The sequence below is a fragment of the Leucoraja erinacea genome, chromosome 6 (assembly GCF_028641065.1).
Source record: "Leucoraja erinacea ecotype New England chromosome 6, Leri_hhj_1, whole genome shotgun sequence".
Lineage (NCBI taxonomy): Eukaryota > Metazoa > Chordata > Chondrichthyes > Rajiformes > Rajidae > Leucoraja > Leucoraja erinaceus.
Genome location: NC_073382.1, coordinates 25,599,335 through 25,614,298, shown reverse-complemented (window position 1 = coordinate 25,614,298; position 14,964 = coordinate 25,599,335). Strand labels below are relative to the sequence as shown.

At 38.9% G+C, this 14,964-nt stretch overlaps 1 protein-coding gene across 8 annotated transcripts in view; it reads right to left on the bottom strand.

Moving 5' to 3' along the window:
- scel (sciellin) overlaps window positions 1-14,964 on the bottom strand; it is a 79,090-nt gene that overhangs the window by 41,855 nt on the left and 22,271 nt on the right. For 6 of the 8 annotated variants that reach the window (XM_055636771.1, XM_055636772.1, XM_055636770.1 and 3 more), the window contains exons 4-8: window positions 14,614-14,685; window positions 13,673-13,738; window positions 9,994-10,053; window positions 7,917-7,976; window positions 1,285-1,350 (exon numbers count right to left, since the gene is read on the bottom strand). In XM_055636771.1, the coding sequence (XP_055492746.1) occupies window positions 1,285-1,350; window positions 7,917-7,976; window positions 9,994-10,053; window positions 13,673-13,738; window positions 14,614-14,685 (324 nt within the window). The remainder of the gene's footprint in view (window positions 1-1,284; window positions 1,351-7,916; window positions 7,977-9,993; window positions 10,054-13,672; window positions 13,739-14,613; window positions 14,686-14,964) is intronic. The other 2 variants (XM_055636769.1, XM_055636768.1) reach the window with 2 other exon arrangements.

Genomic DNA, 14,964 nt, shown 5'->3' with positions numbered 1-14,964 from the left:
ACGCCGCATCTGCATCCAGAATTAGGTGTTCCAGACCAGGGCATCAGAGATGTCCTCATTCTTTAGGGAATGGGGGTTCCCCTCTTCTATTATAGATGAGGCTCTCACCAGGGTCTCCTCTATATCCCGCAGCTCTGCTCTCACTCCCCATCCCCCTACTCGTAACAAGGACAGAGTCCCCCTTGTCCTCACCTTCCACCCTACATCTTCCCATCTCCTCCCCTTTCTGCTTTCCACAGAGACCGTTTCCTCCATAACTCCCTGGTCAATTCATCCCTTCCCACCCAAACCACCCCCTCCCCTGGCACTTTCCCTTGCAACCGCAGGAAATGCTACACTTGTCGCTTTACCTCCCTCCTCGACTCCATCCAAGGACCCAAGCAGTCTTTCCAGGTGAGGCAGACATTCACCTGCACCTCCTCCAACCTCATCTACTGCATCCGCTGTTCCAGATGTCAATTGCTCTACAGCGTTGAGACCAAGCGCCCAACACCTCCGCTCAGTTCGCAATAACCAAACTGATCTCCCGGTGGCTCAGCACTTCAAATCCCCCTCCCATTCTGAATCCAACCTGGGCCTCTGCCATTGCCAGTGTGAGGCCCAGTGCAAATTGGAGGAACAACACCTCATATTTTGCTTGGGTAGTTTACACCCCAGCGGTATGACATTGACTTCTGCAACTTCAGGTTGCTTTCTCCCTCCTTCCCCACCCTTCCCAGCTCCCCACAAGTCTACTGTCTCCGCCTCTTCCTTTCTTTTTCCCACTCCCCCGACATCAGTCTGAAGAAGGGTCTCGACCCGAAATGTCACATTTCTTCTCTCCATAGATGCTGCCTCACCCGCTGAGTTTCTGCAGCGTTTTTGTCTACCTTCAATTTTTCCAGCATCTGCAGTTCTTTCTTAAACATAAATTGGGTGGGTAAGTGTTTTGGTTATCCCATGTTTCTCACAGTCCCATCTGACTCGTGTAATGCAGAGATGTTGGCCAAGTAATGCAAAACAGTCGATTGTCAAATACAAATCAACAAGAAAATTTATATCAGTATGCAGACATTTTCTTTTTTTATTTATGAGCCCTGATGTGCAGTGCTAGTTTCAAAATAAATGGGTTAATAAGTATAGAGTCATAGTCATTGCACAGAAATTATCCCTTCGGCCCATCTTGTCTATGACAACAACCTATGTCTATTGTATTGTTATTATTGCAAAATGTAATTGACATGACATAACAAGAAACCCCATTCCCATTTTAGAGAGGAATTTGCGGTGAAATTTCCATCATACCTGTTAAGTCTGTCCGAACTTGAATATTTCCTAGAAGGACTGGTGACATCAGTGCTCTCTTTATCTCTGTTGACATGGAAATGAAAGGTTACAAAGAGGGTTGGTTTACAAGGGAGAAAATAAACACTCTTTCAGCACACAACTACTTTCAACAAAGTAAAAAATAATATCAAAAGGAGAATTCTAAGACATAAAATTTAGAATGCATCTTGATTTGAAAGCTGCCCCCATTGACTAAACTTAGTCGATTTTTCCATTTTGAGTTTGGGAAGGTTTAGGTTCCACTGAAATGAAAGATGGTATATGAGAGAGTACAGTAGAGACATGTAACACTTTACTGGTGGTAGTTATTATATCTTGGACCAAAAAGAACAAATGCCTTTTCGGAAAAGAGTGATACGTACATGGAATGGATTTCCAGGTGGAGGGAAATTGGCTAAACATCAATTGAATACTGCAGAGCAAGAAATTTAGGGACATTCTCAAGTATGCACTAAGAAAGCCAACTGCTTTCCACAAGTAATCTTCAGCAAGACACTAAGTGAATTATGAGTTTACTTTATTGTCACATGTACCTAGTTAAATGTGGTAACAACATTGATAACAAACAGATTTTGGATCGATGCAAAGTCTAATACAACCTGATTTGCAATTGAAATCATCAACATGCAAGAGGCTATTTTGCAGTAACTTTTAGGTACTTTGGATTTAAATTATTGATATACCAGCAGGTGCTCATATAATTTTGCAAATTTGTATTAATGTTCCAACATGTTGATCCTCTACTATCTTAATTCTAAATATGAAAGAAAATTTAGAGCAATTATTGACAGACTTTCTAATGAGATTTTTGCATAATCAGTCTGAAGAAGGGTCTCGACCCGAATCGTCACCCATTCCTTCTCTCCAGAGATGCTGCCTGTCCCACTGAGTTACTGCAGCTTTTTATGTCTACCCTATTTGCATAATATTATTGTTTGAAGTTTCTTAAGGTGTAACCAAAGTTTATCTTTTTTTAAATCTTTATACCATCGGTATTGTCAGTATTATTGCTATGGCTGATGCGTTGGCCAATAATTTCAGCATATTATTGTTGAACTTGTTTTAATGAACTAGGTACCTAAATAGAGGATGCAAGGTCCTTGAGTAACTCAGCAGGTCAGGCAACATCTCTGGAGAATATGACATTTTGGGTCAGAATCCTTTTTCAGACTCGACTAGGGTCCAGCCCCAAAACGTCACTTATCCATGTTTTCAGAGATGCTGCCTGGCCCGTTGAGTTATTCCAGCACTTTGTGTCCATTTTTGTAAATCAGCATTTGCTGTTCCTTGTTTCTAAATACATTGATAGTTCTGTCTTGATCTTCATCATTTATAAAATATATTGATTCTATGGGTCCCAACCATAATAACGATGTAATGCCGCAGTTTAGGTGAAGATGCCAGGTCCCTTGCAGTCAGAAACGGGTGAATTGATCATGGGGAACAAGGATATGGCGGACCAATTGAATAACCATTTTGGTTCCGTCTTCACTAAGGAAGACATAAATAATCTGCCAGAAATAGCAGGGGACCGCAAGGAGATGGAGGAACTGAGTGAAATCCAGGTTAGTCGGGAAGTGGTGTTGGGTAAATTGAATGGATTAAAGGCTGATAAATCCCCAGGGCCAAATAGGCTGCATCCCAGAGTACTTAAGGAAGTGGCTCCAGAAATAGTGGATGCATTAGTGATAATTTTTCAAAACTCTTTAGATTCTGGAGTAGTTCCTGAGGATTGGAGGGTAGCTAATGTAACCCCACTTTTTAAAAAGGGAGGGAGAGAGAAAACAGGGAATTACAGACCAGTTAGTCTAACATCGGTAGTGGGGAAATTGCTAGTCAGTTATTAAAGATTGGATAGCAGCACATTTGGAAAGTGGTGAAATTATTGGACAAAGTCAGCATGGATTTACGAAAGGTAAATCATGCCTGACGAATCTTATAGAATTTTACGAGGATGTAACTAGTAGAGTGGATAGGGGAGAACCAGTGGATGTGTTATATCTGGACTTTCAGAAGGCTTTCGACAAGGTCCCACATAAGAGATTAGTATACAAACTTAAAGCACACAGTATTGTGGGTTCAGTATTGATGTGGATAGAGAACTGGCTGGCAAACAGGAAGCAAAGAGTAGGAGGAAACAGGTCCTTTTCACAATGGCAGGCAGTGACTAGTGGGGTACCGCAAGGCTCAGTGTTGGGACCCCAGCTATTTACAATATATATTAATGATTTGGACGAGGGAATTGAATGCAACATCTCCAAGTTTGCGGATGACACTAAGCTGGGGGGCAGTGTTAGCTGTGAGGGGGATGCTAGGAGGCTGCAAGGTGACTTGGATAGGCTGGGTAAGTGGGCAAATGTATGGCAGATGCAGTATAATGTGGATAAATGTGAGGTTATCCACTTTTGTGGCAAAAACAGGAAAGCAGACTATTATCTAAATGGTGGCCGATTAGGAAAAGGGGAGATGCAACGAGACCTGGGTGTCATGGTACACCAGTCATTGAAAGTAGGCATGCAGGTGCAGCAGGCAGTGAAGAAAGCGAATGGTATGTTAGCATTCATAGCAAAAGAATTTGAGTATAGGAGCAGGGAGGTTCTACTGCAGTTGTACGGGGTCTTGGTGAGACCACCCCTGGAGTATTGCGTACAGTTTTGGTCTCCAAATCTGAGGAAGGACATTATTGCCATGGAGGGAGTGCAGAGAAGGTTCACCAGACTGATTCCTGGGATGTCAGGACTTTCATATGAAGAAAGACTGGATAGACTCGGCTTGTACGCGCTAGAATTTAAGAGATTGGGGGGGATCTTATAGAAACTTACAAAAATTCTTAAGGGGTTGGACAGGCTAGATGCAGGAAGATTGTTCCCGATGTTGGGGAAGTCCAGGACAAGGGGTCACAGCTTAAGGATAGAGGGGAAATCCTTTAAGACCGAGATGAGAAAAACATTTTTCACAGAGAGTGGTGAATCTCTGGAACTCTCTGCCACAGAAGGTAGTTGAGGCCAGTTCATTGGATATATTTAAGAGGGAGTTAGATGTGGCCCTTGTGGGTAAAGGGATCATGGGGTATGGAGAGAAGGCCGGTACGGGATACTGAGTTGGATGATCAGTCATGATCATATTGAATGGTGGTGCAGGCTCGAAGGGCCGAATGGCCTACTCCTGCACCTATTTTCTATGTATCTATGTATCTATTTGAACTGAAGAGTTTAGAAGAGATATTTATTTAGGAAGAAAAAGCAGGCTAAGAGATTAAAAGAGAAAGCTTCCATAGCCAATAAAATGACAGATTATACTAGTGGGCTAAATGGTATATTCCCCATCAAATCAATATCATTCAACAAATGCATCAATAAAATATCAATCATGTGGTATGAATCCCTCTCAGAAATTTTGTACCAGACCATTAAGATATGAATTTAGTCAAATCAACATGCAAGTCAATTGAAAACATTGTCAGAAATTTGAAATAAGCTTTCGGCAAGTAAAAATAATTCTGATTTACAGTCAATTCTGATTTACAATCAATTAGTGACCCAATGACTTTCATTTATGCAACTGGTGATTGTGTTAGTAAATTCTTCATTGGTTGCATTTCAGTGAATTGAGTAATTCATCATAGGCTCGCAGTAATATTAAAACTAAAAATTCAACATTTAATAGGATTATTTAAATTTAACGAGCTAGGAGCTTCATCCTTAAATACTGAACCACACTTGACTGATTTAAATTATACAGTCAGTTCATTCAGTCACATGCTTGCAATCCAGTAGCACATTTCATGCAGAGTTAAGAAGTAATGCACAGTATTGAAAGTCAGGAATGCAGAGTGCAAAAGTTAAAAAGTCCTAGTGCAAAAGTTTAGTTTAGTTTGGAGAAACAGCTGGGAAAATGTCCCTTCGGTCCGCCGAGTCCGTGCTGACAAACCATCACCCCATATCCTAGTTCTATCCTACACACTGGGGCAATTTACAGAAGCCAATTAACCTCCAAACCTGCATGTCTTTGGAGTGTGGGAAAATACTGGAGCACCCGGAGAAAACCCACATGGTCATAGAGAGAACGTGCAAGCTCTGTACAGACAGCACCGTAGTCAGGTTCTAACCAGGGTCTGTAGGACTGCAACTCTACCTCTGCGCCACTGTGCCGCCCTGCTGTGCCTCTATGCCACCTAGTAAAGCTAGTTAAACTGATCTCATCTGACTATTCATGATCCATATCCCTCTATTCCCTGCACTCCATATGCTTGTCTAAAAGTTTCTCAAATGACCACTATTGTATCTGCCTAAACCACCACCTCTGGCAGTGCTTTCCACCACTCTGTGCAAAAAGATTGCCCTACACATCTCCATTAAACTTTCCCACTCTCATCTTATAGCTATGCCCTCTGTGTTGGGCATTTTCACCCTTAGGAGAAAGGACAGATGGAGTGTGTCAGTGAGAGAGGGAGAGATGGAGTGCATCAGTAAAGGGCCTGTCCCACTTGGGCGTCATTTGCGCATCACGCAGGTGGCGCGCGAGGATTTTGAGAATCCCAAAATCCTGGAGCGCAGCGCACTACCGCGCGTCACTGCCTACACCACCACGTCTCACCATGCGCCATGCATTCGAAATGCACATAATGCGCACGTCGTGCAGCGTAAATGATATCGCGTAAATGACGCACAAATAACGCCCAAGTGGGACATGCCCTTAAGAGAGCATTGTTACACTATGGATAGTCCCTACTATTTTGCACTCCAAAGTCACATCTACAAGACTGGCATCTGATCACAAAATGGCAATTAAAAATGAAAGATTATAAATATACACCTCGCTATCTTTACATATTTTTAGCAGTGTTGTTTGAAGGAGGGACTATTTCAAAATAAACAAATTATATGTTTTCAATGTAGAAATTGGCAAAGAGGCTTCCAACTGCCTTATTGGTTTTACGGGGGAAAATAACCATATTATGTGCTACTGAATTGTTATAGGCATCAAAATGATTCAAGAGTGCATCAGAGTAGGATGTTAACATTCAAAATGACTTCAACATTTAGAAAACACCTGAAAATTTGCCATGTGTGCAACACCAGTTGTATAAATTCTACTTGTTGGGAATGGTTAACATATTGTTTATTATCCATCGACAGAGGCATACCTGGTTTGTTTGCATTGGTTAAACTCTACCGTGTTAGGCTTAAAACACTCATGTAATGAACAGCATGCTTCCACCATTCCCAGCAAGCAATCTATATTTAAAAATGATTCAGAATTGTGGGACAATTGTTTTTGCTTCTTTTGATTCTTCATCAGGAGTGTCACTGCAGCTTGGACACTGCCAATCACTATCGCAACTGATGTTATTTCTACCTGTTCAGGAATTCTTCAGATCTGTATCGACTGAGCAGAACCTTATTAGGGAGCCTTTGAAATGGCTCAGAGGTGCTAACGGAAAAAACAGTTCTATACCTGAAATATATAAAGCTACACAATTTTACTTAACAAATCTGACCATACACGGCAAAACAACATCACAGTGATTACAAGATTGTATGTCTGCCATTGTTTATCACTTCCTTTTGCATCATATAATACCATATTAACAGGACTCAAATGTTCCTCAAATATCCGCTCAAACACAATAATAATGCCATAGTTAAGGTGCATTAGAAACAAATGTACATGATATACAATCCAAGATGTTGCCCAAGTCGTTTCAAGGTAGGGATTTTTCTGGATCCTCATGCTGGAATCTAGCTAACTCAGACAATTTGAAATTTATTACTGACGATTTAGATGCCTGAAATCAGCCCTGAGATGAAGAACATTATTAAAAGTGATAATTAACATCTTGGAGTAAGATATGGGTTTTCTAAAGGGACATCGGGCAAGGATAGTAAAAACGTGGTGTGTAAATAATTTCAAGCATCAGATTGGGTGCTTGAGGATCACTGTAACTTAAGCAGAAGTTGCCAGTGTCATGAGATAGGCATGTAGGTTTATCCAGAACTGATCTTTTGATCTCATCTAGAAACACTGCACCAGGTAGACACATATTTGCACGGTTGTGCCATAGCCACATCCTAAGTTTTATGAACTAGTGTTATAGATGTGCTACTTCATTTATGTTATTTTTTCTTGCTGCCTGCTTTTGATTTCAGTTGGAAAATTCAACAAGAATTGGTTAAAGTGTTGTACCCACTATACTACTTTGCAATTTCAAACTAAATCCTAAATGGCAAAGGTTAATATAAATAGCAATTTCTCTCCATTTTTAAACTAATTTATATTTTCATAACAAAACAAATTAAAAGAATAATGGAGAATTTGGAATAAATCGTACAAATTTTCACATAGTTCCCATGTATTTTTTCATCGTGGTTTATTTTCCATAAGACACGTAGATTCTTCTCACTGGAAAATCCACATATACCTTTATATTTATACCCACTTATACCCACGTACAGAATCGCACTGTAACCTTTAATCTGAAAGACTCATAGGCTTATTGATTGTTGAATCATTCCAAATGTAAAGGATATATATAGCCCTCTGCCACTTGTGCCCTAGACCCATTGCTACAATTGCTGTTATGACGTCACCTTGTGAGTTTTTCCTGGCTTGAAGTCCATGGTGCCTTGCGGAGGTCAGTACTGCTGCCACTGATAAAAAAGACAAAAAAAAAACAGTGATTCCATTGCTGGTACATGGTCATCTTATTTTGTCAGTTGATTTGCATTGCATCATGCATCAAATGAGCTAAGAAAGAAAGAAATGGCCAAGTGCTAAAGTAAAAAATAGGAAATGCAAGCAAAAATAGCTCTTCATCATCTTGTGTGTGTGCAAATTCCAAACATTTGGTGATGTTATTACATCTTTCCAGCATGTTATTTTTATATGTGCAATCGTAACCTTTATTATGGAATCTAAAGTGGACCAATATTATTATTACATAGTTTCAAACATTAATCTTCGTGGTTTTGAAGAATTTTACTGATCGAGCATACACTTTACAAGAGTTTGTTTCTAGTGCATGTGCCCAGGGCTGTGTGTTCTGGTGAGCTTCCCTGATTCTCTTGGAATATGTGGAGTAGGGAATAGGCAGGGTAGGATGTTAACATTCAAAATGACTTCAACATTTAGAAAACACCTGAAAATTTGCTATGTGTGCAACACCAGTTGTATAAATTCTACTTGTTGGGAATGGTTAACATATTGTTTATTATCCATCCAAATACCTGGTTTGTTTGCAGTGGTTAAACTCTACCGTGTTAGGCTTAAAACACTCATGTAATGAACAGCATGCTTCCACCATTCCCAGCAAGCAATCTATATTTAAAAATGATTCAGAATTGTGGGACAATTGTTTTTGCTTCTTTTGATTCTTCATCAGGAGTGTCACTGCAGCTTGGACACTGCCAATCACTATCGCAACTGATGTTATTTCTACCTGTTCAGGAATTCTTCAGATCTGTATCGACTGAGCAGAACCTTATTAGGGAGCCTTTGAAATGGCTCAGAGGTGCTAACGGAAAAAACAGTTCTATACCTGAAATATATAAAGCTACACAATTTTACTTAACAAATCTGACCATACACGGCAAAACAACATCACAGTGATTACAAGATTGTATGTCTGCCATTGTTTATCACTTCCTTTTGCATCATACAATACCATGTTAACAGGACTCAAATGTTCCTCAAATATCCGCTCAAACACAATAATAATGCCATAGTTAAGGTGCATTAGAAACAAATTTACATGATATACAATCCAAGATGTTGCCCAAGTCTTCTCAAGGTAGGGATTTTTCTGGATCCTCATGCTGGAATCTAGCTAACTCAGACAATTTGAAATTTATTATTGACGATTTAGATGACTGAAATCAGCCCTGAGATGAAGAACATTATTAAAAGTGATAATTAACATCTTGGAGTAAGATATGGGTTTTCTAAAGGGACATCGGGCAAGGATAGTAAAAACGTGGTGTGTAAATAATTTCAAGCATCAGATTGGGTGCTTGAGGATCACTGCAACTTAAGCAGTTGCCAGTGTCATGAGATAGGCATGTAGGTTTGTCCAGAACTGATCTTTTGATCTCATCTAGAAACACTGCACCAGGTACACATATATTTGCACGGTTGTGCCATAGCCACATCCTAAGTTTTATGAACTAGTGTTATAGATGTGCTACTTCATTTATGCTATTTTTTCTTGCTGCCTGCTTTTGATTTCAGTTGGAAAATTCAACAAGAATTGGTTAAAGTGTTGTACCCACTATACTACTTTGCAATTTCAAACTAAATCCTAAATGGCAAAGGTTAATGTAAATAGCAATTTCTCTCCATTTTTAAACTAATTTATATTTTCATAACAAAACAAATTAAAAGAATAATGGAGAATTGGGAATAAATCGTACAAATTTTCACATAGTTCCCATGTATTTTTTCATCGTGGTTTATTTTCCATAAGACACGTAGATTCTTCTCACTGGAAAATCCACATATACCTTTATATTTATACCCACTTATACCCACGAACAGAATCGCACTGTAACCTTTAATCTGAAAGACTCATAGGCTTATTGATTGTTGAATCATTCCAAATGTAAAGGATATATATAGCCCTCTGCCACTTGTGCCCTAGACCCATTGCTACAATTGCTGTTATGACGTCACCTTGTGAGTTTTTCCTGGCTTGAAGTCCATGGTGCCTTGCGGAGGTCAGTAGTGCTGCCACTGATAAAAAAGACAAAAAAAAAACAGTGATTCCATTGCTGGTACATGGTCATCTTATTTTGTCAGTTGATTTGCATTGCATCATGCATCAAATGAGCTAAGAAAGAAAGAAATGGCCAAGTGCTAAAGTAAAAAATAGGAAATGCAAGCAAAAATAGCTCTTCATCATCTTGTGTGTGTGCAAATTCCAAACATTTGGTGACGTTATTACATCTTTCCAGCATGTTATTTTTATATGTGCAATCGTAACCTTTATTATGGAATCTAAAGTGGACCAATATTATTATTACATAGTTTCAAACATTAATCTTCGTGGTTTTGAAGAATTTTACTGATCGAGCATACACTTTACAAGAGTTTGTTTCTAGTGCATGTACCCAGGCTGTGTGTTCTGGTGAGCTTCTTCCCTGATTCTCTTGGAATATGTGGAGTAGGGAATAGGCTGAATGACTCAAGAAGGGCTGCACATTTGGGACACATCTCTTGTGGAACCCCCACAAGACAAGGTCAGGAATTCCAAAGGAAACTGGAATACATGGGAAGGAGTGATGAGCGAGAACATACCAGCAATTTCCAAAATACATTCCTCAGTCCCATTTGTTCAGTATTAAAAAAGTAAGCTCCAGACCATTTTCCAGGCAGGATCTATAAAGTTCGTCCCAGTTCTGCCAATGAATTACCATGTTGGAATAAGATATTCTTGCTGATAATCCCCAGCCCCTTTCCATACACATGACTTTGTTTAGGAAGACAAATGTCTTGGTCCAAACAACAACCCATGAACAATCATAGGGAAAAGCATATTTTTGGGAAAACATGTTTTCACCTAGTGTATTAAATGACAAAATATTTCCATATACACTGGGTACATTTTTTGTGATACCACATCATTAATACAATGTTTTTTCAAGAATAGTCACCTACAAATATTCCAAATGAAAGATACAGATACCAAAATATTTTTGTTACTTAACCCGTTTTAAACTAGAAATAGTTTGATGCGATGATTTTAACAATGTAGCAATGCAGCGTCTGGAGATGTTCATGTGCCAAATTTTGCAGGATTTATTATTCATTTTATTGCCATTAATTGCTCTCATTAAATACACTTTAAACATAACGAAATTAGCAAAACAGCGATATATCACGAAGCAAGCATCATTTGAAAGCAAGACTAGATGATTTCTGATTTGTTATTTCAAGATGTAAATTTTGATGTGTCAGGAAGTATCAGACAAAATTAAGTTGACTGAGGTGACTGGAGGAAAAAAGCCAGCATCATGTCAGGATCAATTGATTGCCATCATGATTTCAGATGGGGTATACGCTATCAGAGCCATAGACTCTGAGAGACATCATCAGCCTTGGTACCTGTGCAGCAACTCTTCAGATCGGAATCGATTGATTACAATTTTCTTACGGCTGCTATTAATTACCCATGTGCTGCTGGTGCAAAAAACAGTTATGTCTAAGTCGTCACATTTGGTAGCATGTCTCAAGTTCTGTTGAAATAGACAAATATTGGGGTTTTTCCCAATTTAAAAGTTGTTGCAACCTATTAAGAAAATGGATTCAACATTGGTTATATGATAGTCAATTCCCAGTATTCAGATATGAGAAAGGAATTTTGACATTGCCGTTATCAATTCATAGGGATGAGCTAAATAGTCCAGGATTGGGAAAATTATTTCTCCGCACTGAATTCATCTATCTCAGGCATAATTGTATTAGGTTTTGTACAGAGAGTTGTATTTAACAAAGAAAAAGGGTCATACATTAAAGCCTCACATTTATCCATTACCCAAATAAAGCCAGCAAGCACAGACATGAAAATTTATATAACTTAAATTGAAATTCCCAATTTTCATTATCTTCTTATTGTAAAGGAAAAATGTTTCAAAAACAAAATAACCTTTGCAGTTCTAGATATTTCATAGTATATTTATTTTATTGAACTCAAATATTTTGTTTGTGTTCTTTTCAGAAGAATATGATCTGTATATCATTACGTTGAACTACACTTTGCAGAATTTGGTGAATCAGATTATTTACAGAAATACATGTATTGTATATATAACCATGCTTTTCTACAAAACATATTAGAAACCATTAACCAACATTAAAATGCAACATGCCTTTGTTTAAATGTGTTGTGGGTCATTCTTTCCCACTGTTTACCCAGAACGGTGAACTTTGATATGAAGATAGAAGTTAAAATACCATAAAGACACCCAAAATGAAATGTTAACTTATTTAATTGACAGAAAGGTCACCTATGCCTATAAAATTAGTACTCTGGGCCAGAGACATGATGAAGTATTATTGATGTCCTAGAAGTTCCTTAAATTCCAATTACACCTCTTCTGGAATGCACCATAATGGATCGGAACGCGCCCCGGTAGGCCCAACTCGCCCCACAGGCCTCCCAGGGGACTGCGGTGAAGCCGGGTGGAGAGGTCTGTCTGGGCCGAAGCAGCCTCAGTGGTGGTGGCAATGAGAGCCTCGGCGATGGCAGCGGGAGACTCGGCGGCGGCAGCAGGCACCTCAGCGGCCATGGGAGCCTTGGTGGTAACGTGGGCCTTGGCGGCAATGTGCGCCTCTGCAACAACAGGTGCCAATGTGGCCCTCGGCGGCAACAGGTGGGGCCTCACGGTCGATGAGCGTGAGGGGGGAGGGGAAGACAATTGGGACTCGGCATGGGGGACCGCCGTGAAGAATTATGGAGGACCCGGCGTGAGGGGACCGCCGTCAGGGGCGGTGGGAGAACAAAGGGGGACCCGGTGTGTGGGAGGGGGGCACTCTAGTTTAGAACCCTCTGCCCAGGGGATACATCTGTGTTTGTTTGTTCATTTGTTCCGGTGAAGGCTCTGTGCACACGGTAGCCAGCCAACAGTCGCTTGTCTTTTTCTTTTTGTTTTCACTTTTAATTTCAAGTTTTTGTGTACCTTGTGTGTTGTGTCTGTCACAGACCAATTTCCCTCTGGGGATGAATAAAGTTTATCGTATTGTATCGTATCATTCCAACAATGTCTAATGTTTTTCATAATTTTTTCCTAGCCAGATTAGTTCACTGGTTGTCATTGAATTTAACCAGAGGAAGTGGAAATAGTGTATCAAATAAAGGAATGGGAATTATTGAAAGCAACTTTCAGACTTTAACAGTGCATTTGTACATTCCAGAAAACATCAGTTCCATGATGAAATGATACTGAACTGTAACAGTTTTGTCAGTAATAGAACCACAAAAGTTTGATTTTTTGCAGAATGTATAGTTGGACACTGCAAAAAGAATGAACTACAGTATTGTTTCTCATATCAAAGAATGTTTCACTCTTTTGCAAAATGTATAAATGCTATTGATAACACATATTCATTTGTCTCGGCAACATTTGGTTTGTAGTGATGTTGTTCTGCCTTTGGCCAGTAGGAGTCATATTTTCCAAAATGGATTCACTCCATTTGTTACAGGAATAACACATTTTGAGGTTTTTCATCTGAAACTCTGTTAAACTGAAGTTTGTACTTTTTGTCCATTAACTGATGAACCATCCTAACATAATAGTGCATATTTGTATTTACATATTTTATGGTATCATGTGGAATATAAGAAAAGTCATACCTTTTTCTTCCATCTAGGGTGTCACCCCTTTTTGTTGGTGTCACTTTACTTGACCCAGTCGAATCCCTGCATGCAAAACATTAAAATTGTTGTGATCAAAAATGTCAAGTGCAACATAATTCAATCAATGTCCTTTCCTTCCTTGAGTAAAATAAAATATTTTAAAAGGTATAGTGTTTTAAAGTATGAAAAATTAATGGAGATATCAAAGAACCTATTCATTTCAACTTCATGGTGGGATTATCTAGAGACACTGGATATGCATATTCATGATTGCATCAAATAATTAATCGATACTTAAAAATAAAATCAAAAGTCCACTTTACACTAAATGTATCCAAACTAACAATAGTAAATAGCAATAATAGCTTTGTATTGTTGGGAAACTCACTTTTGCCATTGGCAGTCGGCGTTAATACTACTGCATTAGATTTTTAAAACCAGCTTGCAAAATTCTTTATTCCGTAAATAAGAGTATCAGAGTGATACTGCTAAATGATCCATAGAACATTAGAGTTGCATTTATATAATTGTAAATATGACAATGGTTCACAATGCAGTCATGACCGGTCATTCCATGTTCTAAAACTCCTTTATCCAGACAATAGGCCTGTTTAAGCATGTTCTACCAGATTTATATCATGCATATTGAAGGAATAATGTGGCAGTCATCGGCAATATGATTTGCAGCTAATCGGCATGAATGCCAAAGATAATGCAAAACATATTTTTGCTAATTTCTCTATGGGCAAAATTGAAAATTAGAATATGTAATGGCCAATGGAACATAAAAGCAACATAATATAAATGTTCACATACATGAAGCAGTTGCAATTACAGAACCATTGAGAGTTCTCACAGAATAGTTCTCGGTGAACGTGTGCAGTTTATCAGTGATTAGGTTATGATGCAGCATTTAAAATGCAACAGATTTTTGTTACCTAAACGGATTTCCTTCTGCCTTTACTGGGTTTAATGCTTTTTTTCCATAGTTGACATCAACTGACGTATTTCTGTGAATGCAGAAAATATGTTTTTGAGGAACATACATGTACACACATTTCAAAACTGGTGCAACCCTTCAATTTTATAGCATAAAATGCTGGGTTGCAGATATGGCATATTTCACCAAATTACAGATTATTGTTAAAGTGTCAGCAGTGGAGGAGGAGTGAGCATTCCATCTGAGATCAATGATGATTACAGGTTCAAGGATAAACCTAAGCAATAGCAATGGCCGATTAAACACTGGAAAGGGTTTGAAGAAGATTTACAAGGACAGCAGAATTATA